This window comes from Orbilia oligospora, assembly GCF_000225545.1.
Source record: "Orbilia oligospora ATCC 24927 unplaced genomic scaffold scaffold00007, whole genome shotgun sequence".
NCBI classification, from domain to species: domain Eukaryota; kingdom Fungi; phylum Ascomycota; class Orbiliomycetes; order Orbiliales; family Orbiliaceae; genus Orbilia; species Orbilia oligospora.
In genome coordinates, this window is record NW_011645564.1 from 101,235 (window position 1) to 128,105 (window position 26,871).

At 44.6% G+C, this 26,871-nt stretch overlaps 11 protein-coding genes across 11 annotated transcripts; 5 read left to right on the top strand and 6 right to left on the bottom strand.

The window, feature by feature from the left end:
• Window positions 1–1,147: 1,147 nt before the first annotated feature.
• Window positions 1,148–1,639, top strand: AOL_s00007g30 (uncharacterized protein; the record flags this gene model as incomplete). The annotated part of the gene is made up of 1 exon (XM_011119931.1): window positions 1,148–1,639. The coding sequence occupies one exon, from the start codon at window positions 1,148–1,150 to the stop codon at window positions 1,637–1,639; it is 492 nt and encodes a 163-aa protein (XP_011118233.1).
• A 632-nt stretch (window positions 1,640–2,271) lies between these two features.
• On the top strand, window positions 2,272–3,126 carry AOL_s00007g31 (uncharacterized protein; the record flags this gene model as incomplete). The annotated part of the gene is made up of 1 exon (XM_011119932.1): window positions 2,272–3,126. One exon carries the CDS (start codon window positions 2,272–2,274, stop codon window positions 3,124–3,126), a length of 855 nt encoding a protein of 284 aa, XP_011118234.1.
• Window positions 3,127–3,604: 478 nt separating this feature from the next.
• On the bottom strand, window positions 3,605–4,243 carry AOL_s00007g32 (uncharacterized protein; the record flags this gene model as incomplete). Its single annotated transcript, XM_011119933.1, has 1 exon — window positions 3,605–4,243. The coding sequence occupies one exon, from the start codon at window positions 4,241–4,243 to the stop codon at window positions 3,605–3,607; it is 639 nt and encodes a 212-aa protein (XP_011118235.1).
• Window positions 4,244–5,899: 1,656 nt separating this feature from the next.
• Window positions 5,900–6,517, bottom strand: AOL_s00007g33 (uncharacterized protein; the record flags this gene model as incomplete). The annotated part of the gene is made up of 1 exon (XM_011119934.1): window positions 5,900–6,517. The coding sequence occupies one exon, from the start codon at window positions 6,515–6,517 to the stop codon at window positions 5,900–5,902; it is 618 nt and encodes a 205-aa protein (XP_011118236.1).
• Window positions 6,518–7,156: 639 nt separating this feature from the next.
• On the bottom strand, window positions 7,157–7,706 carry AOL_s00007g34 (uncharacterized protein; the record flags this gene model as incomplete). Its single annotated transcript, XM_011119935.1, has 2 exons — window positions 7,157–7,575; window positions 7,640–7,706. The coding sequence occupies 2 exons, from the start codon at window positions 7,704–7,706 to the stop codon at window positions 7,157–7,159; spliced, it is 486 nt and encodes a 161-aa protein (XP_011118237.1).
• A 1,231-nt stretch (window positions 7,707–8,937) lies between these two features.
• AOL_s00007g35 (uncharacterized protein) lies at window positions 8,938–9,635 on the bottom strand (the record flags this gene model as incomplete). Its single annotated transcript, XM_011119936.1, has 2 exons — window positions 8,938–9,384; window positions 9,495–9,635. The coding sequence occupies 2 exons, from the start codon at window positions 9,633–9,635 to the stop codon at window positions 8,938–8,940; spliced, it is 588 nt and encodes a 195-aa protein (XP_011118238.1).
• Window positions 9,636–11,933: 2,298 nt separating this feature from the next.
• AOL_s00007g36 (uncharacterized protein) lies at window positions 11,934–12,199 on the bottom strand (the record flags this gene model as incomplete). The annotated part of the gene is made up of 2 exons (XM_011119937.1): window positions 11,934–11,979; window positions 12,045–12,199. 2 exons carry the CDS (start codon window positions 12,197–12,199, stop codon window positions 11,934–11,936), a joined length of 201 nt encoding a protein of 66 aa, XP_011118239.1.
• A 1,993-nt stretch (window positions 12,200–14,192) lies between these two features.
• On the top strand, window positions 14,193–15,182 carry AOL_s00007g37 (uncharacterized protein; the record flags this gene model as incomplete). The annotated part of the gene is made up of 1 exon (XM_011119938.1): window positions 14,193–15,182. The coding sequence occupies one exon, from the start codon at window positions 14,193–14,195 to the stop codon at window positions 15,180–15,182; it is 990 nt and encodes a 329-aa protein (XP_011118240.1).
• A 1,730-nt stretch (window positions 15,183–16,912) lies between these two features.
• On the top strand, window positions 16,913–18,745 carry AOL_s00007g38 (uncharacterized protein; the record flags this gene model as incomplete). Its single annotated transcript, XM_011119939.1, has 4 exons — window positions 16,913–17,161; window positions 17,245–17,255; window positions 17,473–18,068; window positions 18,117–18,745. The coding sequence occupies 4 exons, from the start codon at window positions 16,913–16,915 to the stop codon at window positions 18,743–18,745; spliced, it is 1,485 nt and encodes a 494-aa protein (XP_011118241.1).
• Window positions 18,746–18,982: 237 nt separating this feature from the next.
• AOL_s00007g39 (uncharacterized protein) lies at window positions 18,983–20,737 on the bottom strand (the record flags this gene model as incomplete). The annotated part of the gene is made up of 1 exon (XM_011119940.1): window positions 18,983–20,737. One exon carries the CDS (start codon window positions 20,735–20,737, stop codon window positions 18,983–18,985), a length of 1,755 nt encoding a protein of 584 aa, XP_011118242.1.
• Window positions 20,738–24,310: 3,573 nt separating this feature from the next.
• On the top strand, window positions 24,311–25,897 carry AOL_s00007g40 (uncharacterized protein; the record flags this gene model as incomplete). The annotated part of the gene is made up of 1 exon (XM_011119941.1): window positions 24,311–25,897. The coding sequence occupies one exon, from the start codon at window positions 24,311–24,313 to the stop codon at window positions 25,895–25,897; it is 1,587 nt and encodes a 528-aa protein (XP_011118243.1).
• Window positions 25,898–26,871: the final 974 nt, after the last annotated feature.

The following is a 26,871-nucleotide window of genomic DNA, read 5'->3' on the forward strand; positions in this document are numbered from 1 at the left end:
CTAGAATGCTTCTCCTAGAACCATATGGATTCATTCTACTAAAGCGCTCTGTTGTATACATGTAAATAGACTGACATCGAACTTCTACCACAGCCTCCCTTCCAAACTCCTGTCTAGGATCATCGTATGTCTCGAATCTTGGTTTCTTAAATTACTTCACTTTAAACCGCCTAGCATCTACTAGATTACAAAGTGTGCAACAGTCGATCATGACTCCCACGCCCCCTCTCAATAAACTCGAAAGAGTATCTAGGGAACTTCAACAAGTATTTCTGAAAATACCGAACCGTTGGCCCTCCAATAGCCTTGCTTGCCACCATAAATCTAGCTCTTATCCTAGGTCTTCTAATTTCTCGGATAATAATGGTACCCAGAAAGGGAATCCTTGCATTCTAAAGCTTCCACTCGAGATCCTCCAAACTATAGCCGAATTCTTACCAGCCCCAGGAGATGCAATAAGTCTCGCGAGTACTTGTAGTTCTCTTCGTACAAATCTAGGACCTCAAAATCGACTGTTTTGGTTCCAGGTTTTGAAAAGGAAGGTTGCGAAGTACAAACGATTTAATCGAAGGACGAATTACTATTCTGTCGTGCTAGATCATCTAGCAGGGAAGCTTAAAGGTTGTCAGATCTGTTTATCCCAGGGAAGGAACTGTGATATAAGAATCTCGGGTATATTCTACAAGTCACTATGCTTGGATTGCAAGAAACAGATATTCTGGGGTACAGTTAAATAGAAACTTCGCCTTTATTTTTTGTTTTAAGTTTAGATTGTCAGGGAGGCCCTTCTAACTGTAAAGCGATAGACTGGCACCATACTCGCGCAAAATATCCAGAGATAGATTTCCCAGAAACCTTCAAAGCAACTTGTTCATCTCATAACCCCTGCCTTCACCGACCTTCAATCCGCATCCCCCACGCCGTTCAAGTTATTGAAGAAAAATGCATCCCCTCACTGCCAAGTTTCAAATCGTCGAGCCAACCAGATCACCGTTTTCTTTCCAGGTGGAATTTCCGGCTTTCCAAACTTCAGGAACTTGGAACCTCGATTGTTTTTCTCACCAACTTTCTTACAGACTTTTATACAACACTATACACCGACTTCCATGTCTTAAAGTCTCCAGCACAATTTAGACATTTTGTCGAAATGAGATTTCTGGAAGTCGTCTCAGATCCGACTACTCACTTCCGCTCAAGATATCCGCACGACCTTTACGATATTTTCTACTCTACAGTAGTGCGACTGATGTGCTTCCGAAGTAGCCCCTATAAAGTCCTTTCGTCAGAAACGTCAGTCTCAACTGGTGACATTCTCTACGAACTACTGGGTAACAACATTGTCACATCAACTTTCTTTCCTAGCACGAAGAAACCCTTAATTCTTTCTAAATGGATAAAAGATTATGTTTCCGACCACCCCGAAAAGGGCTTTAGAGCCAGAACGTGTCTGGGGAGGTTTACTTGGTGCTGTTTTTGTAGGAACGGGACGTTTGATAGGGCAGCGGAGACTGTGGCCTCGGATGATCACTTGCAGACCTTAGGCGAGACTGTTTATTCGAGGCAAGGGTTGGCGGAACATATTTTTAAGTATCATAATCATAGGTTTGCGCAGACGTGGGAGTGGTGTCCTGTTCATTGATTAGATTCATATGAAAGTAGGAATAATCAATTTGGATATGGTATCCGTTCAAAATATCAATGCTTGGATTCGTTCATTAAATATCCTTTCCGTTGGCTTAACTAGTTATACTTCTGGTGCTATCGTGTAACACTCTTTGTATCTTTTGAAGGCGACTTCAAATATTTCGGGCAAGTAATTTTATATCATCGGAGCTATGCAATAATAATAGCTCGACCCGCTCATCCAATTTTCCTTCAGCGTGGCCTTAAGCTCCCTCGATCCTGATATCATGTGGTAAATATCGCTGATGATGTATTTCTGGTATAGAAAGGGAAATACGTAAGATGTATGAAATAACGTGCGTATAGTTGCACTGCACGGCGTCTGTCGACTGTCCCCCAGGCTGAGATACATAGCATGCAAATCCTCCAAATCCTCAAACTCACGACCTCCTTTCCTCTCTCCTCCTTCTCATCACGACCTCTAGATATCGCAACTAATTCTCCACCATCCAAGCTCACACTCTCCTTCCCAATAAAACTTGCCGTTTAAGAAGCATCTAGACTTCCCTGAATACCGAATTCTCCAAAGAAACCACTCGTAAGTCGCAGATATAGAAATTTAAAGGCCTGGAACCCGCTTTAATCAAGATGAATCCAACTAATGATCCCTGGGCATTAGATACAATGCCTAAGAAAAAGAATCAATCCAAAAGCTCAAAGAAGCACCAGAGCCATGGTGGTCCCTCCCAAGCCCCTGTTGAGCAGCAGTCTCAAGGAACTCCCCACGGAACTTCCTCCCACCGAGCTCCTCAAGTCTCCCAAGAACAATACGTTCAACCTCACAAACAAGTGCAAGAACACTTTGCTCAATCTCACGGACCTGGTCAAGTTCCATACCACGGAGGACTTCAAAAACCACGCCCTTCCACTCCCGAGGTTCCACGCGATAAAATGGTAAACGTGGATCTCAGTCCACCACGCGTCCGCCATCATCGGGAACCTCGTCCACAAGCTACTGCTGCGGAACGTACCAGTAACAAAGCCGCCATTCGCCATAACCTCACTCTCACTAATCGTGTGTACAGCAACGTCCAAGATGTTGCCTATCAAGCTGGATTCGAGATCAAAAATGCATACAAGCATCCTCACCAGATTCCTGGACGTCTTGGCAATGCTGTTATGGGTGCTGCTTCTGGCGCTGCGAATATGGGTGCTGGCTTGAGCCATGCTGTTGCAGCGGAAGCTGGAGGAGCTGGTATGATGTTAGTCGATAGTTGTGGCCGTCTGGCTCAAGAAGCTGGAACTTCGGCTCATCGTGTCGCTAAACGTGCAGCTCGTCGTGCTAACAATCACTTGCACGGACTTCAAGAACAAGACGGAGGGATGAGCGGAGGATATGGTACTGAGTATGAAAACATCAAACGTAGAGAGGCTGAAGAAGATGAAGATGCTTGTGATTGGCCGGAAGAGGAAGAGAAGCCTAAATACAAAGGATTTCGTTGAACATTACTGAAGGAGGATCTTGGAGGAAAAGCTTATGTTTTGTATTTCTATCAGCTCGTCAGCTGGTCAGTCGGTACCCCCGAGCATCGAGATACTGCATTGGCACTTCTATCTCAACTAAAAAACCGTGATAGCCGTACAGGAGATAGTCCTTAGATTGTGGATCTGGCCACCCTCATGTATGTTAATATTTTAAATGAAACGACGCCTTTTGGATGGGAAAGACATGTTGATCAAAGGAAAATAGTCAAAGAAATTTGGAAAAAGCGAGAAGAAAAAACCTGTAAACAATGTCCTCCGTCATAAGAATTTCTGTCAAAAAAACCTTGCCTATAAAGACCCCCTTCAGCACCTCCTGCCAACAACAACGAACCCCTTTCCCAAACACCTAATAAATCCTGGCCTCGTTGCAGGGGTATCAGCAGACGCGTCTGCTGAAATCCCTAATGTCAAGACTAGAAAGCCTTCCGGTCGAAGCTCAGTCCCTGTTCTTCTTTACGACAGGGTTTTCTGGGCCCAAGGACAGCTTTGACAAGTCGAGCGTGTCAACGTTCTCTTTCTTTTTTTCCTCAGCGTCGGCACCTCCGACCTCCTTCCCACCAACACCTTCCTCATCAGCACCACCGCCCCCATCTTGAATTCCGCCAGGGCCAGTAGCTATTCCGGCGTCTTCATCATCGCTGAAGTCCTTGATGACCTTACTCAAGACTCGGTCGATGACGCTGACGAGTTCATAGTAAGTCTCGGAAACCTTCTCATTTCCTTGAGCAGGGTTATTGATACGGTAGCTAACCTCATCAACGAAGGTGTCGTAGGAGACTTTGATGGCTTGCTTTAGATCCTCATATCCGTACTTCCCCAAGAAGGGGATGATATGAATCTCTAGGGCGCGGAAATACTCGGCCATCTCGTTATGACTGACTTGGAAGACGTTGAAGTATGTCACCAGCCTTGCCGAGATATCTCCAACAGTGCCAAGCTTCTCTAGACAATCTAGATACTCCACCATTGCCTCTGGGGTTTTTTTGGCTGCATTCTCGCTGCCTGGGGCTCTGGCTCTGGCGGCAGCCGCGGTGGTGCTGGTTTGGGGAATACCCTCGTTTGCTTTCGGGTCCATCTTGAGGTGATGACTTCACCACGACGACGCGTCGTAGGGTCAGTATTCCTTTCCTTATAAAAAAATCGTGGTTTTCTTGGGAAGATACTTACTAACAGTGATATTGAGATAGTGATAGTGCGGTAGTGATGGTTCTTCGTAGTTGAAGATGGTGGAAGCAGCAAATGGGCTCCGGCCCCCCCAAAATAAATTGGTCAGGTTGTGGAGCTGGTGGCCTTGTGAGGAGGGAAATGAAGTTAAGGTGAAAGTGGAGCGATGCAAAATGGACAAGAGAGAGATAGAAAGATGAAGTGAGGATTAAAAGAGATGGAGATATGGGATGAGGGAAGAAGGTGTCGAGTGAGAGCTGGGAGGTAGGCCATTATATACCCAACCCTTGGAATCCGAGGGGACTTTTACGAGATGATTAGGCTGAGGAGTAACGATCTAGGGCTCAACCACAATGTCTCACGGCATGGCGACGGGCAACATCAATGTCGCACGACCGCTTTGTAGATCCCAAAGCAGACCTCGAGTGCGTGCTGGAATGGAGCGAGCGAGGGTGGATTGGTGGGACCTCATGGTATCTTCTCCGGTGATAGATAGTATATATAGAGGCCTCGTAAAGGCCTGCTCTGAATCAAGTCTCATCAACATCTCCAATGAATTCCGAGACCCTCCTTAGGTCGAAGAAATCCTCCGGGAGGGCCAAACAGCATACGAGTTCTATTAGATTCTTTTTGATACATGCAGGCTGCCCCTAGGCCCTGGGCATCCATCACAAATAATGACAAGACAAAACTAACGAGGAAGAGGAGATCAGGGTCCTAACCATCGCTATGTTTTTGATGTCGAGGGCTAGGGGCGTATTAACATGCCATGAATCGCTTCTTAAGATATTCTGTACAAACAAAATATATCGTTTCTAAAATTTGTTATCCTACCGTTTATAGGTCATATTGAGATCTGTATACGAGAGTAGGGGCATGATCACGAGAGTGCTAGTTCAACTAGGGTTTCAAACTATCTAACGTAGCTCTATAGGTGGTAGCATTCCTCAATCATGAGGATTAGCTTTTGATACCTTGATACTGGTATATACCCGAAGCGTTTTGATACGCGACTACCTTGATACTAGGTCGGAAAAGTAGTTCCAAGATGATTTATCAAACATGGTTACACGCTAACAGGTAGATTTATATGTCTTTTTACTTAAATAGTCCTTAAAATCCTGGTACCAATAAATTTTTAAGGTCTTGAGCTTACGAATAGTTGCGTCACAATAATATCTCGGCCTCGGATAGGTTAAAAAAGCATTTGCAGCTAGCTAGGGCCTTGGGATCGATAATTCTTGAGACCAAACCTCCGCAGTAGATATTTTGGATACTGAAGAGGCCCTAACGAGGACTTAAAGCCCATGTCGGAGAACTTATATTGTTCAGTCTTCCATCCAAGAGATTTTATAGAAGCACGCTATTAATAACTTTGAATATTGCCATTGAAACTCGCTATTCTCAAGGGTAATAAAGCCACGATTCCAGAACTACATCTCAAACCAGTTCCAAGGCACTGGTGAAATGGACTTTAGGACCAAGACTAGTGAGAATTCATGCCTGGAACAAGGGTTCCAGATATCCACTACTTCGAGAATACAAATAAAGACATATCGGGCGTCTTTCACCACTTCCTAGTCCTTGCAAAGTCCACTCCGGCAGCCCAATGATATAACCTTGCATCAACCGCATATCCATTCTTCTCGTAATCGACCAGTTTATTATGTAATTCGTCCAAAGGAACCACCACCCGCTCGATGAACTCCCCGTCATCCAAGTGTTGTTGAGGCTCTGGGTCTCCTTCCTTCAAATTAACCTCCATAACCACGAGCTGCATATTCGCCGTCGTCATGCCTGGATCACTGACGATCGTAGGGCTAATGCTGATGACTTTCCCTTCATAACCTGTCTCCTCCTTCAACTCTCTAATAGCTGCAGCCTCTGGGGTCTCGCCGCGATCGATCAGACCAGCTGGAAACTCGACGCAAGTTGTTCCGACGGGAGGACGATATTGTAGGACTATCAATGTTGAAGCCGGTCGCGATGGGTGAAGCAGAATGGGAGCAATGGCTACAGCATCTATGCCAGAGGAGCCACGCGTTTTGCGAGCAGCAACTTCCCAAATGCGGGGTTTGCCTGCTTGGTCTTTCCAATCGATCTTTTGGAGCTCAACCCACTTGGCGTCACCGGAGGAGAGGGTTGTTATGGCAGTAATTTCTGGTGGGAGAGGGTCGGACGACATTGCTATTGGTTCCCCAAGTGAGAGTTAGTGCTGTTAATTGTGATTTGAGATGATATGGAGTATACTTTTGGCTTCTTGGATCAATCAAAGAGAAGAAGAATGCCTCGACGAAGATCGGGAGTCAACTTTGAGTTCAGGATCAAGTACCATTGTGCAGCTGGAGATATTGCTGTTATACGGTTTACCTTTTTGGGAATACCACAGCCTCAACACTAAAATCTATACCAACAAATATTTCGGTATTACTGTTGATTGAAAGGCAAAGTGTGGACCGCGTCTGAATACGAGACTAATTAAAAGGATGGATGCGAGACTATAAAAAGGAATACGAGGATACTAGGTCGGTATCAATAAATGTGGACACACGTACGCACGTACATTATGGGTGACGCGTTACTAGCTGCATAGATATCAAGAAATTGATACGCGTACTGCCGGCCATCCAAGTTTTGTCATAAGGTTTGACTTTCATTCAGGCTTGCCTAGTAGGTAAAGATGGATACTATCTAGCCCTCAGCATAAGTCGTATTCAGTCGTGGATGTGTACAGGTGTGTTTGCCCATTTAAGTTCTGGAATGCCATTCATAGTTAAAATTTCTTTTCGACAACCCTGCTATGTGGATTGACCGCATATATCCATCAGGTTTCATCCAACTTTGGAACACTCTCAGACATCTCAGTCATCTCAGTCATCTCAGTCATCTCAGTCATCTCGGCCTCGAGTCTGATAATCTCCTCTTCGAGGGCTAGGCCTTCTTCGCGAAGACGTTGCTCCTTCTCTTTCGCTTCAGCTAACTTAGCCTTACACTTCGCGATTTTAGTCTTGAGCTCTCGGAGAGCCCTCTTTCGCTTGTTTGCCTCGCTACATGGTGGTTTGTTGGGTGCTTTGCCGGGCCTAACCTCGACCTTTCCCTCTTTAGCCAGTGAAAGAACGCCTTTCCTTTGCTTCGCATTCATCATCCATAGAGTCATTCCGGAGTCCAAAGCTGGGTGCCCGATGAAATGAAAACTATTGGAAAAGAGGCTTCTCGGGTTGGAGACTTCGTATCCATTGTTACCTACATTTCATATTCTATTAGCCATTCTCTATGACACAGTGCAGCGGATTTTGGGCGCACTCACGAGCGAGATCTGCAAGCAGGATGCCCAACTCAGTCACTTCTGCCTTTTGGGTGGTGACACGCGACATGATTTGTGTGAAGCTCTAATCAGCTCAATGAAGAGGGTTAGTACCAACTAAGCTTGTGCGTAGAAGCTATAGTATCCCATTATATGTCGCGTCAAAGCCTACCTTATTTAGTCTAGCTAGACTGATTCTTGTGAGGCGCCGAAGTTTGATTAGACGGAGGTAGGGCTTAGGAGAGCAACGTTGTATGCGGATCCAAGGCAGTCGAAAACTGTTTTGAGGCAGAGGAGAATGATGAAATTGGTTACGAGACTGCCAGGAGAGTGCCAGTCTCGGCACTAAATTTATAAACAAAATAATTCATCCTGTTGTTGATGCTATCACTCAGTACTACTCAGCAACACCACAGTGACGTAAGGAGCAAAACATCTAGATCTATATATACGTACATCTAGAAGCTTCGAACCAGATTTTGCATATTATCAGCCGGTAGGCCTGCTGGTTACCAAACTACCACTACTATATAATGCCTTCGTTTGCTATGTCCAGGTCGAGAGACTACCTTTAGTCATGAACCCAACGGCCTGTCTATGGCATACCAGTCTATAGATCTACTCTCGCCAACAAATAGATCTATAGATCGTCACGAGTCGAACCTATGCATCATGTATGCTTGCAGGTGGGATTTAGCGGGTATATCTATCTATATAATACCGAATTCTCGACTAGCCCTTTTTAAACTAGGATTAAGAAGTGATGAATTCGAATCTTACATCTTCAATTGACATCACCTTTCTGATATATCCACTCCTATTGGAAGACTCTGCTAGTTTAATATGGCTGACAGTTGTCGGGGCTAAGCTGGGGGCAGCTCTGGCTCCGAGACTAGCTAGGAGATATTTGGATGCAACCAGATATCTGAACACGTATGAACTCTACCGACCTAAATCATGCTGCATATATTATCTAGGTACCTATATGACGATTACATTATGAACTATGGAGAGCACTTATATACAAGCGGGGCTCATCGAACCAATAAAATCGCATGAACCAACAGAAACTGTGTAAGACGCAGGGAAAAAAAAAACTAAACGACTAGATTCAATTGCAATTTAGAGACAATTTTGAGCCCCAATTTTCGATTGAAGGCTAATTAGGTGCCAGGCAGTCCAGCTCTTCCCCCTGGGGTAAATCTCAACAACATAAATGCATTTATATGTTTTCGGAAGCTCACAGGGCTCTCAGGCTGTCATTTTACGCTTGAGGAGATAGGGTGCCATCGATATCGATATCAGGCCCAGTGGCCCCCCTTGGAATCCTGGGCATCTTCGGCGAGCTTAAATATCTCTCTGAACCCTGGAAGTGTAAGCCTGCCAGAGTAATCAGTACTACTTTGTTCTCTTGGTGAACTGGACGTTGGAGCGAGTGGCTCATCATCATCAGTTCGTACTCTTCTGGGGCTGGAGCTTTCTTCTCGCTCCAACAGCTTTCGTTTTTGATGTGTCTCGTCCCCCGGCCTCCCTATCTTGTGGTCGACATGAGATTTTATGTAGTTTTTCATAAGATATTTCGGAAGCCAATATTTTTCCGACCTGGCAAAATACGAACCGAAGACTTCATTCCTGAGAAGATCTTCGATCGCCCGTTGTTGCACATTATGCGGGATCCTGTCCCAGTAAATGACCCTGAATTTCTCGTCCGGTGAAATTATTCGATGATATGTTTCTTTTGCTGTTGTCTGAATCAAAATTAGATACTCTTCATTAACATTTGGATTAATTCGGGTTAAGGTTATTGTGCACGTGAGTAGTATTGACTATTGTACACGTGGGTTTAAATCATGCATACTTGCATATGTTTGAATCTATCAGCTCTTGGTGGCTGATTCGGATCTTCTTCGGGGCCAAATATTGCTGTTACTATTTCCCCTTTGTTCGCTCTAGAATGCGGTTTTGGAATTGGTTCGTTTGCGATATCGATGGTATCCATTCCAAGTCTCGGGGGCAGGTTGTTGACTAGGGTCTAGGATGATGAAGTTGGAATTTGGTTGGTTTTCAGGTAGATTAATTCTTGTCCCAGACAGTCTAGTCTGTACCAATTGTTTTCCCTCAGACGTCAAGTTGAGACCAGTGCAGGTTTATCCCGTATACTTATACAGCTTTCGAATTGTATTACCATATCATAGGTTAAGGAATTCATATCTCCTAGCGCTCAGCCTTACGTGGATTTGCGCCTGGCCTCGAGGCTACCGTTGTTCAAAAACCTGAGCCTACCGCTTTCCCTTAGTTTGAGTAACTTCTGACTCGCAAGGTTTTTTTGGATCCTGAGACATGCATGCAGCATTGCACAGCCTGATCAATTTTGCCAAGTCTCCACTCTTCACCTGAAAAGAACGATTATAAAGCGAGCCCTTTCGAAGCCTTGAAAACCAAGGTGTCTCGATCCTAGGTTCAAGCATTCAGACATCCATATGTTCAACAGTAAGTTGTAATTCTACCCATAATGGTTATATACAGCCTCAATTTAGAGATCTGAGGCGAGAACGTTAAGGAATATTAGTCCCGCAAGGCCGGGGACGAGGCCGGCCTCGACGGGCCTCGCCTGGCCTTATTTCTACGGTCTTAGCTCGCTTGCATGTGGTACGGCTGTTTGAGTATCCGCCATTGGATACAACGAGCATCTGATTCGTACAGATCCCACGGCCCGCCATGTGGACCGCGCCTGCAATAGGAAACCAACCAGGCCCGCCCATTGAACATTCTAGCTTGGCTATTCTCTTTTACTATAGCTACGCCTTGCCAGCGTTCTAGTAAACAGGCCCCGCTGATCAAATATGGCGTTTATTCCAAATCCTAATTCATACTATAGTTACCTTAGTCTCGGGACCAGACGCCAGCGTTGTAGTTACCTCATACTATCACCAAACTACTAAACCGGATCAAATTCATTCCGAAAGATCGGGTCGGCCCGGTCCGGCCCTTCGGCATATTATTCAGGGCTAGAGCTGGAATATCTATACCCAAAAACATTACGACAATGTTAATCTCAAAATCCTTTACGTGGCAAATTAATTTTTGAGGTACGAGGCTGCGGAAGATCAATAGCGGCTAGGATCCGGGCCAGCTCAATTGATCATGTTATGTTGCATTGAGCCCGTGATTACGTATCCGATACATTCACCGAGAATTACAGCCGTGGGCCAGCAATATAGTCCTCGTAAAACTTATACCCTAACCCTTTCTGCGCCCATTGAGCCACAATTTAATTATAACTATCTGAAGATATCTAGACTCGAAGGCCAAGCAGCGCTGTGAGTTTGATCGAGGCATACCCGGCGCGAGAACAACACAAGGTTTTGTTGTATTTTATGTGCACAACACATCAATGAACGGCGCGCACCACAAAACTGTTCTGCAATTCTGGTTATGAGACTCGTCTGGCATGACATCACCTAGTTAGCGTTAACGTATAACATTAAACATGACTATCAATATTACGGCCTAGATTACGATTCAATTAAATATTTCCTCAAATAATCTTATCGAGAATCGCCGTGAAAATAATCAGGATAGAAAGTGTCAGCCCTAAAGTTGCAAGATTTGGAAATCTGCCAAGGTTATCAGAACGCAAGTTTCGCCTCGTTACGTCAGATTCTGTTGTAACGTTATAAGTCATTAGCTGTGCTGCAGCCGAGGTTACCCTTTGGAAAGCTTCTTTGCTAGTCAAGGGCTAATCAAGCATTTTCATTTGAATTGACTAGGTATGGGGGATAAAATATACTTACAACTTCCTCAACTTTATAGCATTCGACGGAGACAAGTCATGATTATGTAAGCCAGGTTTTTATGGCCGGCTAGGCTGTCGATACATAAATATGTAAGTGGTAATCATTAGCTTCTTCATACCCCTGCATACTACTACTTCTCAGAATCCTAACACGGCGAAATAGCAACTTGACTCCGACGGAAACTTTTGACAGCCGAAATCCGTATTATCATCGGCACACTAGCTTTACATCACTCTCTTTTACGGACTCTCTAGGCTCTTATTTTAGGGTTTGGATGAACTGAATGACTTGCTAGGGCGCATATGTTTCCAGGTTTGAATCGCCATGAAAATGCTCAGGCTTTGATTATGCTTTTCTAGGTACGGAAAAAGTCGACGTTGTGTACACGGATACCGGGAGAATCAAAGAGCCGTATATCTGAGGAATCCTCCAACACCAAAGCGAGATAAGGGGTCTATCGAGAATTTTAGGAGTGATGTGGACCACATTCCAGTGGAAGCTTAGGCAGCCTCGCCCTTGACGGTGCATGGGTTGATAATTGGGATACTAAAACACTCGGAGTTAAAAATTTTACTAGGTAGAGGAGCGAATTCTTGACCAGTGCTACTTACTATGGAAGGCAGATCTTTGGCTCTCCTCGGCACTGGTAGCAGTAAACGTATCCGTTGGATGTAGAGGCTGGTTCAGCTACAGCGACTGGAGCGGGGGCTGGAGCGGCAAGGGCGACACCAACGAGAGTCATGGCGATGATGCTGAAGCTCTTCATTTTGGATATAAGGTTGGTATTCTCGAAGAATAGTTCGATTTATAAAGGCTTGGGTATAGGATATCTGGTGAATAGAAGCTGAGAGATCTTGAACCTTTTGACGGTTTATTGATTTATTGGTTATGAGATATATTCGACAAAGAATTCTGAAAACCACCCCCTTACTTATATATCTTAATATAATACCTGACTACTAACGTTATAATTTCCATACCCCAGATCCCAAAATAAACCGAGGTTAGTCAGGGTGCAGGGGCCATTTAGTCCACTCAAATACGCAAAAAAAGGTATCCGTTCCCCAACGTCGGAATTAGCCTGATTGGGACGTCAGTCAGTTTCTCGAAAGAGATATCAGTTCCCATGAGAGATTTTTTTTTCTAACACACATGATCAGGCTAATTGTTTAGCAACTCTGCTGGATGCTGACAAAGATATTTGCACTTTCTTCAAATGCTACGCTGACATGATTATGATCCTCCTCGGGTACCCTCCTGAGGAATCCGGTGGACAAGCAGTAAAAGTTCGTAGTTAGCTAGCCGGGCTGAGTAAGAAGCTTAGTGCTCGTCATGGTAACGGTATTCCCCTCGTCTTTGTGTAACACGGCTTGTGTTGCGGTGGGATGTTCTTACCGGATCCACACTGCTTGCTGACCCACCTGCAGCCCAGCGCCAGGTGAATCATAGGCGGGGTTTACTCGAATACCCTCCCCGCGGAACAAGCATTTAGGCTTGTGCCAATACTGGCCAAAATACCCTTGATGAGACGGTTCCGAAATTGCTAAAGGTGCAGCTGATCGCTATAATGTGGAGACGCTGTATGCAAATGCTAGCTGGGCCTTGCAATGGATTTATCTTAAAAGCAAATTATATTGGCCAAAGGTTGTACACCGAGCCAAGTTAATTTCAAAGTATAGAATTTGGAAAACATTTTCCTCCATGAATCAAACAAAAAACAAAATACAAACGGATATACATGCCGCAAAAGTAAATTTGATATAGCCCTCTTCTTAGTCTCGGTCATATTATATTGGCTGTTTATGGTAGGGAGCAAGAATTTCGAAAACTGCACTTATAAAAAGAAAACATTTAAGGACCACTAGCTGCGAACATTCTATGGCAGATTATTCTCAAAAGTCTAGTCTAATTCCATCAAAAGTCCTATATGGGGCTATCAGAGAAGCGGGTCATTATCAATATACAAAGGCCTCACGCGCTGGGAAGCTGTGCATGTGGCAGAATATATGCATGGTTTTAGTTTGCCTGGATGAAATTTATGAGGGCATAATTCGACCCAAGTATTAGTATAGACATAAATAAAAAGTAAAAGGGTCTTATCTGACGGTTTAAATATGGGAAATGCTGACTATTGACGGACAAAGAAAACATTTAGCATGAAAGTTATGCCAAATCGATACCGCTATGTAGACTTTTAGATTTTGGTCGCATAGACCCGGATCTAGACTGATACTTTCAGGTAGAAAAGTTTGGAAACTATACAGTATCTTGATTGGATATCGAATCAGACCTATGAGAATGCAACGTCTAAAACCGACTTCAGGCAACATTTGGTTAATGGTTTGGTTTTGACGTGCGGGGAACGTTCGAAACATGGAACCGAATTATATTCGATCGAACCCGTTATATAATTACAGTATATTTTCCAAAATCCGGGAACTCTAGAGATAGAGTCCACCGCATCCATTGCTTGTAGAAGCCTACTACACTCGAGCCATTATATATTTCTATCTTTGGCTATACCCAAATCCTTATAATAGGGTACTGAACGGGGCAGTGAATATACGTCACTGACAGTCTCGGTGTTATTTTACAACACACCACCACACGTTCGTTACACTGGAATATTTCCTGCGGAGTCGCCGAACGTCTAACTTATAATACTTAGAAACAAACAAATTATCGCTTCAATACCGGTTGCGCTAAAGAGAACACCGGTCATAAATCATCTCCCCACCGGGTATCAAACTGTCTGCAGAATGTCTCATCCCGCTTCATCAAGCCAAGGGGTTGGAGCTGTAACTCACCCATGCGGTCGCCTAGACTGCGAGAACAAGACTGCCACACAGTTTTGTGGGAAATGTAAAACAGTCTGGTATTGCGGCCGTCCGTGTCAGGCTGAAGATTGGAGTGGCCATAAACGACGTTGTCCAGATCTCGCAAGTGGCACCTTGACCCACGAGTTCAAACGGTCTCCCCGTTTGAGTGCGAAGCAATGCGACTTCTTGACAAGAGCCTGGACTATAGACCTCTCAGTTCAGAACCTTATTCCGGGTAATACTAGCCATGAGTGGAGTGTACCGGAGACACTCACTATCTCCCCTCCAACTCTCGGAGTCCTGCTTAGCCACCAGCCCCTCGAGGATCGTTTTCGCTGGAGTCAAAACTCCACTCTTTGTCAGTTTCTCACCGGAAATAGCAGTGGGTTCGTTGAGATTTATCCCTCAGGGTACGACTATGATCTCACGCATACGCTTTACTATATTCCGGAAAGGAACCCACCCCGTACCGTTCCCACATCTGAGCTAACCATCGAAGGGGTTGAGCTAGTTGGTATAGCCCAATTGGACAAAGGCTCCATGGCTACATTTCTGGAGGCAGTAGTTGGGCCTGCCAGAAGGTCCCCTGTGGCATCTATCAATTCTATGAGCACTCGCCAAATAGATGACTTTATTGAGCCACAAATGAATAGAAAGAATTCCAGCTACATGCACAGATCAGGGCCTGACCGAATGAAGGCAAAAGAGCGAGAAGAATATGAAACCCTCCAGCGCATGCGTCGACGAGGACTGAGACTGACATCAGCTTCGAATCTGTGGGTTGCAGAGTGCGGTATGGATTGGCCAGAATTTTTCTTTGGGAAGATTGGTAGCACAGAAATAGATTATTGGAAAGGACCGAAAAATGACACGACGTGGGCGGATTATTGGAACTATATGGCAACAAAAGACGCTAATACCGATGCCTAAAGATCAGTTTTATGAAAAACTGTAGTCTCATACAACCCAGAAGGGGAAACCGTATTGATCGCGGATAGTGTAGTATTTAGGGTTCACAGCTTCATTTACTCTAGTATTATATAATGTTGTGTATAATGATATTACTAGCTTTAGGATAGGTATCTTGCATGGGGAAAATACACGTACGTTGAATCCACAGTCGGGAAACCAGATACCAACTGGGTTAGACCAAGACAGAGCTGTGCGAACCAGCCTAGCCTAAACCGAGTGAATTTGGAATTCTTGAAACACACCGGCTTTGAAAAAAGGGCTTAGGGCCGTATGAAAGTTAGATCTGAGGTCTACCAAAATAATTAGGATAGAAGGTATGGGTACTTGTAAGGAGATGCTACTTTAGTCTGGGCCGCCTTGAGATTGTGCAGATATGGCTACAGAAAAACGGGGAGCTTTTTGCATTAGTCTAGCTTTCTTCAGTCGAAAGTTCGGTACAAAAATTAATACAAGTTGAGATTATAAATCCCCGACATGACTCGGTTTCAAGGCTCAATACTGATTTCACACTCCTCAGAGGCAGGTATACGATATATGGTTTGTACTGACAACAGCTGACTTGTGTTTTTCATAATGCTTCAAATATGCGCATTGGTAAAGCTGAAATGTTGGTTCTGCGTCTTTGGTCAGTGAAAATTTCTATTCTGCGGAGCCTATACTATATCTTTGAATTGCCAATTTGGCGCACGGAGTAAGGTCATCCGATGTGCGAAAATCTTGATATCCAAAGCCCTTTCATCACGTCGACCGTGCGCAAGGGTGAGTGGATCTTCTACGTATACGCGTAGGCACTGGCTCGTCGGCCCGGAACTATAGGTTCATGGATGTGTTCAATATTTCGAGATCATAAAGTTAGCTGCCATTCTTGATCCTATCAATGATATATAATATGTTAAAGGATCTTATTGGTTTTGCAATTTGGGCAACGTAAAAGCACTATAGTACGAGAGTTCCTACAATTGAACTGGTACAGTTTTACGCCTTTTCTTTCTTTTGCGATTGCAAGTAGCACGTGGTATGGTAATTTCTCGTATTGTCGTGACTTTGGTGATTGAGAACTTAGTTTGTAGCTACGTCGCCGCAGTGAACTTTGACATCCTGACATTAGGGCATTTTGGATTTGATAGTATACGCATATATATACGCTCTTCGTCCAATGCTAGCTATTAATATTAATATCGAGGTTTAAACTCTTGGACGTGAGCGTGGCGGAGTCGTAGGATCTTCCAACGGGCCGGCGCCCATCAAATCTTTTTTTAGGATTATTAAGTAAACGCATAGTATCCGTAGTTTTCTGCTCCATGAATCCACGTCGATGGCTCAAGCACCATTTTGAATTCCACTTCCCCAGTTTCGAGTGCAATATGCGCAATGGTGAACGATATTCGAATATGGCAGCCTACCATGCCATAGGATTATTTTCTCCATCCTCAAGCCTTATAGCCGTTTTGATATCGATTTTGAATTAGACCTCTGACTTTTTGAGGCTCTAAGAAGAACTGGCAAGGCAACTTTAGCCGGCCAGGCCATGCCGGAAGCCGGGTCTGGTGAAGCTATTCCTGATTCGCTCCAGTGAGGATTGCGAATTCCTTGGCGAACTTTGAAAGGTGTAGGTCAGAATGAATCATGGCCGGATCGATATCAAAACGAGAATGAAATTCGACGATTTCGCAGGTATATGTATCGATATGAGTGTTCCCGGTACTCTCCGGAGGGGACTTTCCGCCCTTCATGATCTCAGACGACGAACCCGCAACCAAACAACACCTTTCCAGGCCAATAACAAGTCGCTGCCAAACCGATTGCTGGATGTCTTTCTTCGAACTTGGGATCTTGGCTTCACAGCATTCGGTGGTCCACCGGTGCATTTTCAAATTTTACACCAAAGATTCGTCGAGGGCCATGGTGGGAAGCAGAAATGGGTAGATGAGCAGACTGTAAGAGTTCTTCACCGTGCACCGGATTTGCATATGCATATGCATCGTTGACACCTGGGAGCGCCAGCTAAAATATCCGCTAGTATCAAGAATTGTTCGCGATTTGCCAGGCCCTACCAGGGCCTAGTAGTACCAAAATGATCTTTTGTTTGGTTCTGCTTCATGCTGGTTTCATTCCCGCAATTTTTGTCTTTTTGATGTGGAAGTGAGTACAATTGTTTCGACTGTTCCCGTACTACTGGTATACCGGGCTCGAGATTGATGTCAACAGTATCGATTCATGAATAAGCGAGTTTCTCACAAAATATTAGTTTACCAGGAGCGATTGGCATGTATGTCTTATCCGTCGGGGTTCAGAACATCGGCGAAGTACTCCCTAGTCCGGTGTATCCTCTTCTGTCAGGTCTAAACGCGTCGACGGTCGGGATCATCGCTCTGGCAGCCGTTCAACTGGCTGAAAAAGCAATCGTCGATAACCTCACACGTATTTTGGTAATTACGGGCGCTTGTGCCGGGCTTTGCTACAATGCATTGTGGTTTTTCCCTCTCCTCATGGCCCTCGGTGGGCTTACGACAGCCATCTGGGATGGGTGGGCGGGTCAAAAAGTTCGGAAAATTAAGATGAAGATGCGTCGTAGGGAACATGAGCAAGACACAGATATAGTCTTGGAAGCTGCGAATGCGAACGTTCAGTTTGACTCCTTAGAGGGTAGATCCAACAGTCACGAGGGTGTTCAGAGAAGGAACGTGGGAGCCCGCTCAGAGGATTCCAGAAATCATGGTACCGAAGGGCAGCAATCAGACGATAACTTAAGAACACATCCAAATATAGCCCCTGTGGAAGCAGCCGGAAAGCCGCACTTGATTAGAGGAAAAGTCGGAATAGCTACTTTGGTACTCTTCCTGGGTATGTATTCATTCTCCCTAGAGTTGCAGGTAACTAACTTATTTTAAGCCTCTTTCATCACGATTCTCGTCCTTCGAGGGACTCTCAAAGTTCAAATCTTAGCGCTTGATCTGTTCGCCAACATGTATCTTGCGGGAACACTAATATTCGGTGGCGGGTCTGTGGTCATTCCACTTCTTGGCTCTTATGTGGTGGATCCAGGCTGGGTGACTAGTCGTGACTTTCTTATTGGCCTCGCAATCATTCAGGCCTTCCCTGGTCCAAACTTTAACTTTGCGGTGTATCTGGGATCCCTTGCATTGCAAAAGTCCCAATTTCCAACAATCTTTGGGGCACTATTAGGTTTCGTTGGGATGAACTTTCCGGGAATAACGTTAGCCGTTGCCATCCATAGTTTCTGGCGGATCCTTCGCAAAAAGAAAGTAGTGATCGATGTTCTTCGCGGTATTAATGCCACGGCGGTCGGGTTGGTTTTCACAGCCGTCTATAGATTGTGGGAAATAGGTTATTTGACAGCGGAGGCAAATCAAGGTCAAAGCCTCGCGCGGGAGCCTTGGTGGGTCGTCATTGCAGTGGTTACGTATGCAGAAAGCGCATGGTTCAAAGTGCCACCAGCTCTAGCTATTGTTATTGGGGCTATTTTGGGCCTCTGCTGGTATGGCGCTGTTGGTAGATAGTATACATCAACAAGGCAGGAGTACTTAAACAGAGAATGCAAAACTGCTACAAAAATTAGAGACTTCTTTTGTGATATTTATACTCCACTTTCAAAACTTTTTAATGTGATTAAGTTCAAGGCTGGTTTGTAAATACAAAGCTAACATATGGCGAGTAGAAAAGTGGGGGTTGTAGCGCAAATCACGGGCAAAGTGGAGTGTGAAATAAACTGACTGATGGGGGTAATATTTGAGCTATTATGCGAAAAGAGACACACCACCATCGTCAGAACTATCAACATAGTGGCCTTGAGGTTCCAAAAGTACACCACCATCGGTATCTGACAGTTCAGCCACAGTATCAATTGATTGTAAATCAAAGTGTTTTTCGGGGAAAGCATTGATACCAGAAACGAGCTTCGAGGGAGGCATCTGGGCATATACCTTCTTCGTGCGAGATTTAGATACTGTGTCGTGTATACTCAGTATAGTTCCAATGCCCGTTGTAGAATCAGGGTGGGATTTGTGCCCTCGATACTCCGGAACGATCGTATCCAATACAAATTTTCGGATCTCTCCGTTCATTTTATTCAGCACATCTCTTTGCTCTGTAACTAAGGTGAGAGACTCATCTTCGATGTAAGGAGGCTGCCATTGCAAGTAGAGGTTGTTGCTGCAGCCGGATGTTTGCACTCTCATGGGGTGAGCTTGGAGGTATCGATAACATAAGAAACATGAAGGCTTGCTGACACCAATATAGCGTACTTGGTCTAGAAATTGAAGCTTCTTTCGAGAAAAAAGATCATGGATGATGATTTCAGCATGAACTATTAACTTGAATGTAGGGCTTTTGTATGTTTCTTTAATCAACTCTTGTAGTCTCAGCTCAAACTTCTTATCGAGAGAACCGATTTCGGTTTGAAAATATTCGCATAAGGAGGAGTCCGGTCCCACCATCCGCTTAATAATGTCATTGATTAACGCTTTTGGTCGGTAAGGAGGTGGGGTGAATTTTTTATTGGCTGTTTCAAATTGTACTGATGCATTTTGGAAGAGTCGGGGGTAGTGGCGTCCTACTCGAACTAAAACATCGACTGCCTTGATATGAGACCCTAAGCGCCCTACCAAATGTCGGACTTTGGAATATTTCCCACCATGGGAGGAATTCTGTCTCTGTTTTGTTTCCTCCACCCGCCGTGTGATTCCAGCCAACATTGTTGAGGATCTAGCATTATAGCATAACTCGCTCAAAGTCTTCAATTCTATGGTCTGGTCGCAAATCGAAGTTAACCAGACCTCTACTGCCTTTGCATCTAAAGCAGCTATCAGAGTTTGAATTACTGAATTTGAATCTGCGGGATATGTAACTTTACCTTCTGTAAGTTCTGACTGAAGCTTTTTAATGCATCCCAGAGCTGCAGAACGTAGTCTCAACTTATAGAGCCGTAGCCTATCCGAGCAAAATTGAATTACTCGGTCGGTAATTTGGGCCTGTACAGCTAAGATATGCTCCTCTGGTGCTTCGAATACCGTTTCAAGACTTGCTAAGATACCGGAGATATATGGTAATATCGTTGAGGATTTATCTGTGTTCGCAGCTACCCAATATTTCAACTCAGGACCATCCTCCACAGCAATAGCGGTCACAGTATCTCCACCAGTCTCGTAGTCACATACATACGCCAGCTGGTCCAGGAACTGTTTTTTTAGGTCTCTGTTATCATCGGAGCAAAACGTTTCGTCGCCGGTGGATTTAAAATGCGGTCCTTGTGACTTTCCGTACGCAGATAATAGGACGAGTGGCTCATAAAACCTTTTCCAAAGTTTAGGGCTCACCTGTGGCTCACAGGTATCGCATGGTGAACTAGATTTGCTTCCCTTCCGCTTCTTTTGGGGTTGAAGCTGGGTACCGGTCGGAGAAACCGGCGGCGAAGCAGGTTTTACCTGCGGATGTGGAAAGCCCACTTGCGTCTGTGGTAGTATATTCTGCGACTTCTTTTTCCGTTTCCCCATTTTGCGTGATTTTAATTGCTTTCACGATCGCACGCGCGCACGAGGATCGATATCCTCACCGAGGTATTTTGGACAACTGCAACTACTAATATGTGTATATGGAAATAAACGGTTACAGGAACTGTAGATAAAAATCCAAGACTTAATTCGAGATAGCTGTAGTTATAGAGGTCTTTACTTATACTCTTAACTAATCTAGAGATCTTGCAGCTAAGAATTACGTTTCTTTCCTGAATTTGAACGATACGACGTATTGACGGCAATTTCCCAACAACAGGCAACATATATCGTGAATCAAGTTAGGACCCCGCTTCTTCCGGTTTCTCAGACCTGTGTATGGTGAATGTATTTTTACAGGCTCTGTTGTCAAAAAGCCGCAAGAACTTCCGTTTGAAAATGTACCTGTACATGACTACGAACATATGTTAGGCAATTTTAATTAATGCGACAACTCAAAAATATTAATTGTCGATTGTCCTGAAGCATCGAACCGCACCCGCGTCCTACTAAATTTCTATAGACAGAGTCATTTATCGTTTTAATTTACAATGCATTCTTAGTAATATATATAGGACTATAGCGTCTGATTATAGGACGCGGTTGGTTTTCCGGTCTCGTCACTATTTTCGGAGGCTTCTTTGCAAATGAAGATCAAGTCTAGCCTACCCGGGAATTGCCGTGGAGTATCTTTTCAGTTTTCATCTTATCGTATTGCTGTCTTCTCGTATCTTTGAAAGCAGTGTGTTATCAATCGATTAATCGTACGCCCCCCCCCCCCCCCCCCCCCCATAATTAGTGGAAAGTCAACATTAACGATGGATATTGTCTAGCTCCTAGACATCATAAAAGGAGGCTGCACCACTGGTATACCTTTTTTAGATTTTTACGTTAATCTTTTCTTCCTTTCTTGGGTTGTCTAAACAGTCTATTCGCTATGTACCTTGAAAGTTTGTTGCATGTACAGGTCCAAAACTCTAGATCTTCTTTCCATTCCCTGCATAAAATTTCAATTGCTCACCACTACGACCTCTAAGCCTCTTTCCGAGACACTCTCCACTGCATTTTTACAATGGAACTAATACTGATGGAAAATTCTCATCACGCATGACAGCTCGAAATATACAAACGCAAGAAACAGTACGGGTATAAAGGAGAGTCATAATGAATTTTTACGGAAAGGGTTATAATATTATAGTACTATAAAGGTAAAATTTCGAAAAGAGAAAATTGTACAGGAGGACCAATAAGCCCGAGGTCCATACAGTGGAGCCGAGACAATATTCATGGGGGCAGTTGCAGCTATGGCAAAGGACTTTTTGCGACCGCAAGTTACTTTATACGATATCGTGCATGTATATATATCTTAAATTTAATTGAAGTTTGAAAGCCTCCTAGATATCGGAACACCGACAATCCATAGAATGGTTCGAGGCCGTTGCCTTTAACACCCATGTTAGTGTTTAAGATTCAATTTATCTTGCTTCTAACCTCTAATGTGGTATATTTGCATAGTTCTAAGATACGTATTGAAAGATGTTTGATATTTTATTAGTTATATATGTTGACGAGTATTGGCTTTCAGCTGAGGACCCATCTCTGGGGATCGGTTGAAGTATAATAGTATTGAGTTTGGATGCATTAGTAATCGTGTTGATACGGAATCTACGCTTGTTACGGGGATGACTGAGTTCCTCATTCAGGTCGTGGGAATCGTTCTGGGAATAATTTAATATGGAAATTATAAAGTAAGAAAGGAACGACTAGAGACGATACGTAGAATGGATATCGATGTTATGGTCAGCACGACCGTAGGATGTAGATGGAATCTGAGGAAAGGCCGGAATCCTACAGAATCCAGTAGAAGCTTATAGTTCGTGCCTGCCACTTTCACGAGACTTTGAACTTCATCGAAGTAGCTTTGAGGCTAGGCACAGAGAAGGTTAGGGCCCTAAGAAAAGCCCCTCGCATTTCTGCTTTGCATTATTAAACCCCTTTCTTTTGCCGGTTTTTTCCTAGCCTCGAATCCATTTTTCCATCCCCTCTTCTATTCACTTGAGTATTTCATGGATTCGAGACTAATTTCAATCCAACAACTGGGTAAAACTAGAGTTCGTGCATGCGAGGAGATTTCCCTCAAGCGTCTCTTTGTATTATAAAAGGCCTCTCATCCTCCGGATTCCTCCCTTCCCTCTTTTCCTCACTTGCATAAACCGGTTCAAAGCCAGAGCTAAGTATAGCTCCGGGTACGGCAAGGAAGACCACCTTCAAATTCTCACGCCGCTTCCGAGTGCCCAACAGGATACAGTTGTCCATTCCTGTTTAGGTAAGCCATGTATCCATTCCGAGCAAGTTCTTTATGAACTCTTAGAGAATTTCTCTAAAGGATTCTATCAATAACTAGCATGAAACCCCAAGCTAATCCAATCCAAACCTCAGCTTTGTTGTCTGCACGCTGAATTTTCACCTCCCCCTCCGGGGGCGGGGGGGTGAACCGCATTGTTTTTCCTTCTTCAAGTCACCCGAGAAACCGGTGGCTGGCCCTCGAGATTTTCTCGGGGCCATGAATGCCATCTCCGCCCTACCCTCCCCACTCCCACCACAATTTCCACTACTGTCGGCCTCCGTGGCCCGGTGCTAACAACACAATTTGCTGTTGCATTTTGGTATTGTTGCATTTTATTCATCGTTTTGCGTTGCCGTCCGAATCGGGGCCGTGGCACAGGGGCCTAGGGGGTACTAGGCTCAACAACGAGACATTGGATATGTGGTGCTGTGGGCGTGGTGGGCGAGGTAGGGACTGTGGTGTTGGTATGATCAAAGCTCTTTAGTGGTTATGTGGGTGCTCTGAAGCTTCGGGCTTGGGACAATGCGGCTAAGAGCCGTGCGTCCCAGCCCTTGGTTATGTATATGTTAACATATGTTCGGAGCTTTGGGACGTCAAAGAAAAATGATCGTCCGGGGATGATAAGCAAAACATACAATGTCAAACCATATCTATGATTAAGTTAGTATGCGGATGCTAACCAGTCGATTGGATGGAGCATCTGGAGTCGGTGGGGTTGTGGCTAAGGGGAACTTGAGCTGGCTGGCTAAGAGGCGAGAGGAAGAAGGAAGGGGGTTAGCTAGTCTCGGGGACCCTTCATGATAAGGGTACCCCATTGTTGGGGGAGATTGGAACGATGATGATGAGCAGGAGGAGGAGGAGGAGGAGGAGGAGGAGGAGGAGGAGAGGTGGAAGGGAGGTGAGAAGCACAGTCCAAAGGAGTGAGAGTGGTGGCTCTGGCGGTTGGGGGTAACTCAGTCACGTTTAATATGCTGTTCATTGTTCAGTGCCTTTCTCTAATGTTTTTTACTATTTTATTTCATAAAACCTGCAGGACAACATCCTCCACCGCCATCGACGACATCTCCTCCAGTTTGCCTCAACCTCACACTAAATCCACCCTAGCCTCAACCTCGACCTCCATACCACCAAGTAAGTGGGAATCTTTCATCTCCAAAGTTCCTAGCAGGATCTAGTAGACTGAGCTGACCAGATATATCTTATCACCATTTTTGGAATTAGCCTCCAACATGGCAGAGCCTCCTTTTGATACCTCTAAATTTGCTTTCTACCCCTTTCCTCCACCGCAATCGCCCACCAAACTCACTAGTCACTCCTTAGTCGAGGGAATATCGACTAAGCTGCCAATCCCCATTGAACTGGGGATTGACGGAGATGTGTATCCCTATCATATCACTACTATTAGAGCTGAGCTTACAAAGCTCAAAACTTTTGCAACGGGCCTTCAATCTTATTGTATGACCATCATACCCGATGACAAGGAGAGAGAAGAGCTCGGGGAGCCTCCATCCCTAAAGTCGGCTTGGGTCCGAGACAAATACTTCAGGGACACAATGCAGTTGAGCAGGCTTCTTCGGTTCTGGGTGAAGACCTTCCCTGTTCTGAGTATCTATATCTACGATTTCATCCCTATTAATCTCATAGGGTGGCTGTTCACGGCTGTAGATGATCAAACGGCATATGAAAACATCATTAACAACCGCACTCGCCTTTTGATCTCCTTAGAAAACTTTTTGAGATCCAACGTCCCAGTTTATCTTCTCAAGTATTTGATTCACTTCCAGGTTGGATTTCTTGGGACAGCCGGGATGTTCGGTAGAGTTCCAAGGGGCGAGCTTCTCAACTGCTGCGAACAGATCATTCAGACCTGTGAAATGATTGACAAATCACAAATTATGGAGGTCTTGGAAGCAGATGCAATTAACAACCTTAAAGATATAAGATTGTGGGCGGCCGGACTAAAGAAAGATCCGGTTACTGGGTACTTTCTGCCATCTCAATTTTTTTATCGACGCAACGCTGCTGATACAACAAGCGAGGATGAATGGATATACACACCAGAGGGAATCCGAAAGATCAAAGAAAGAACGACCAACAGGAACGGACCGGATAAGGCAACTGAAAAGTCCGACAATATTCCCCTAGATGTCCGCCTCAAGGCCCTGGGTGTCCTCGACAGTTTAAATTTCGAACCACAGGACCTAATGCCTTTAGATAGTGGTATCGGGTTTCCCACTAATAATGGCGCTGCCGTTACTACGGAAGAAAACAAGATACTAGATGATACTTTAATCATACGTATGGCTAAAGGATGGAACAAGTTTCGGGGTTTGCCCATAGGCATATGTAGGAGTTTTCCAGCCAAAGAGGTTGAAAACATATTCAGGAGTTTGGGTCTGGAACTCGAGAACCTCATCAGTTCCATTACAACTGAGCAGGATGGAAATAACAATATCGAGACATATAACGAAATGGATCTCGACTGGGGGATCTCCCACGGAACAAAAGTCGAAAATTCAGATGGTCGAGGGGCCAATTTGGAACCTGATGACGAGACCGATGAACTCTGGACTTCCCAAGTCAAGATACAAACTAACACTACACCAAACGCCTCGAACGGGGAGGGCACCTATCAAAGGAAGAAGAGAGCTTCTAGTGGGTCTATTGATATGGGAGACGAAGCCCCAGGAGTTGAAGCTGATACCAGAGCTAGCACTCCGGGAAGTGATCACTCGATTGCCCACTCATTCAACAAATCTCGCAGCGCATCCCCATGCAAGAAGAGGAAGTTAGATGATATTACTAGGGAAAGATGATTATTTATGTTTGGTTTGCATATTTTTATCACGGAGTTATTGCCGCTGGGCGTATTGTAAGAATTGCCTCTGAGGATTTTTAAATCCGTCATGCTATTCCTTCTATTGGCTTAACACAGTTATCATTATTATAGCTATAGAAGAAAATGTATTGTCTTTTTATATGCCTTATCGTGCCGCACCATGATCTTCTAGTCCGTCATATTATCTTAAAGTTTCTTTCGCTGTCTTTTCTAACATCTTCCCCTTTCTACCCGAATCGTAACTACTAACCCCCAATCCATCAGGCCTTCGAATAGTCCTACCCGGACAATTTGATACTAATATTATGCGTGCTATTATACTTTAAAAAGTTGTTCCATGAGGCTAGGAACAAGACATAAAGTGTAGCAATAGACTCGTAGGTACAGTTGTATAACCTCAGATACTGAAAGGAATAGGTACTACAAGGTGACTCGGAAGTCCCGTGACATCATTGGGCCTCAAAACTGATAGCAAACTCATTGTTTGTTGTCTGTTTGACAGTGAAATCTTCTTGTGTGCAGTCGCCAGGCAGTTACCAAGCAGTAACCAGGCTGTGACGTCACTTCACAGCCCGTTACCATAGTTATAGTTAGGGCTTTTCTAATTAGGGCTTCACAGGGCTTCAATGGAAGTCTGAATGGTTGTATAGGAAGTGTTGTTCTCATGCAAGCTGTGTTCCGTCTAAGTACCATATAAGTCCATTCTCTCGGCATTTCTCTCCGTCCCCTCTTCACTTCACTCCGTCTGACTTTGACCCAACGTCTCTCAACACCATCCAGCTCTTGCAATCTTTTCTCGTGACGTCTTTTGACCGCCATCATCACGACTTCAATACCACCACCGCGTCTTCTCCGAAACCCTAAAAACGCGTCTTAACGAAGCGTAAGCGTCACTGACAGTCACAATTCCATCAGTAAGTCCTCGAAGAACCTGCTTCTCCTTCTCTTCTC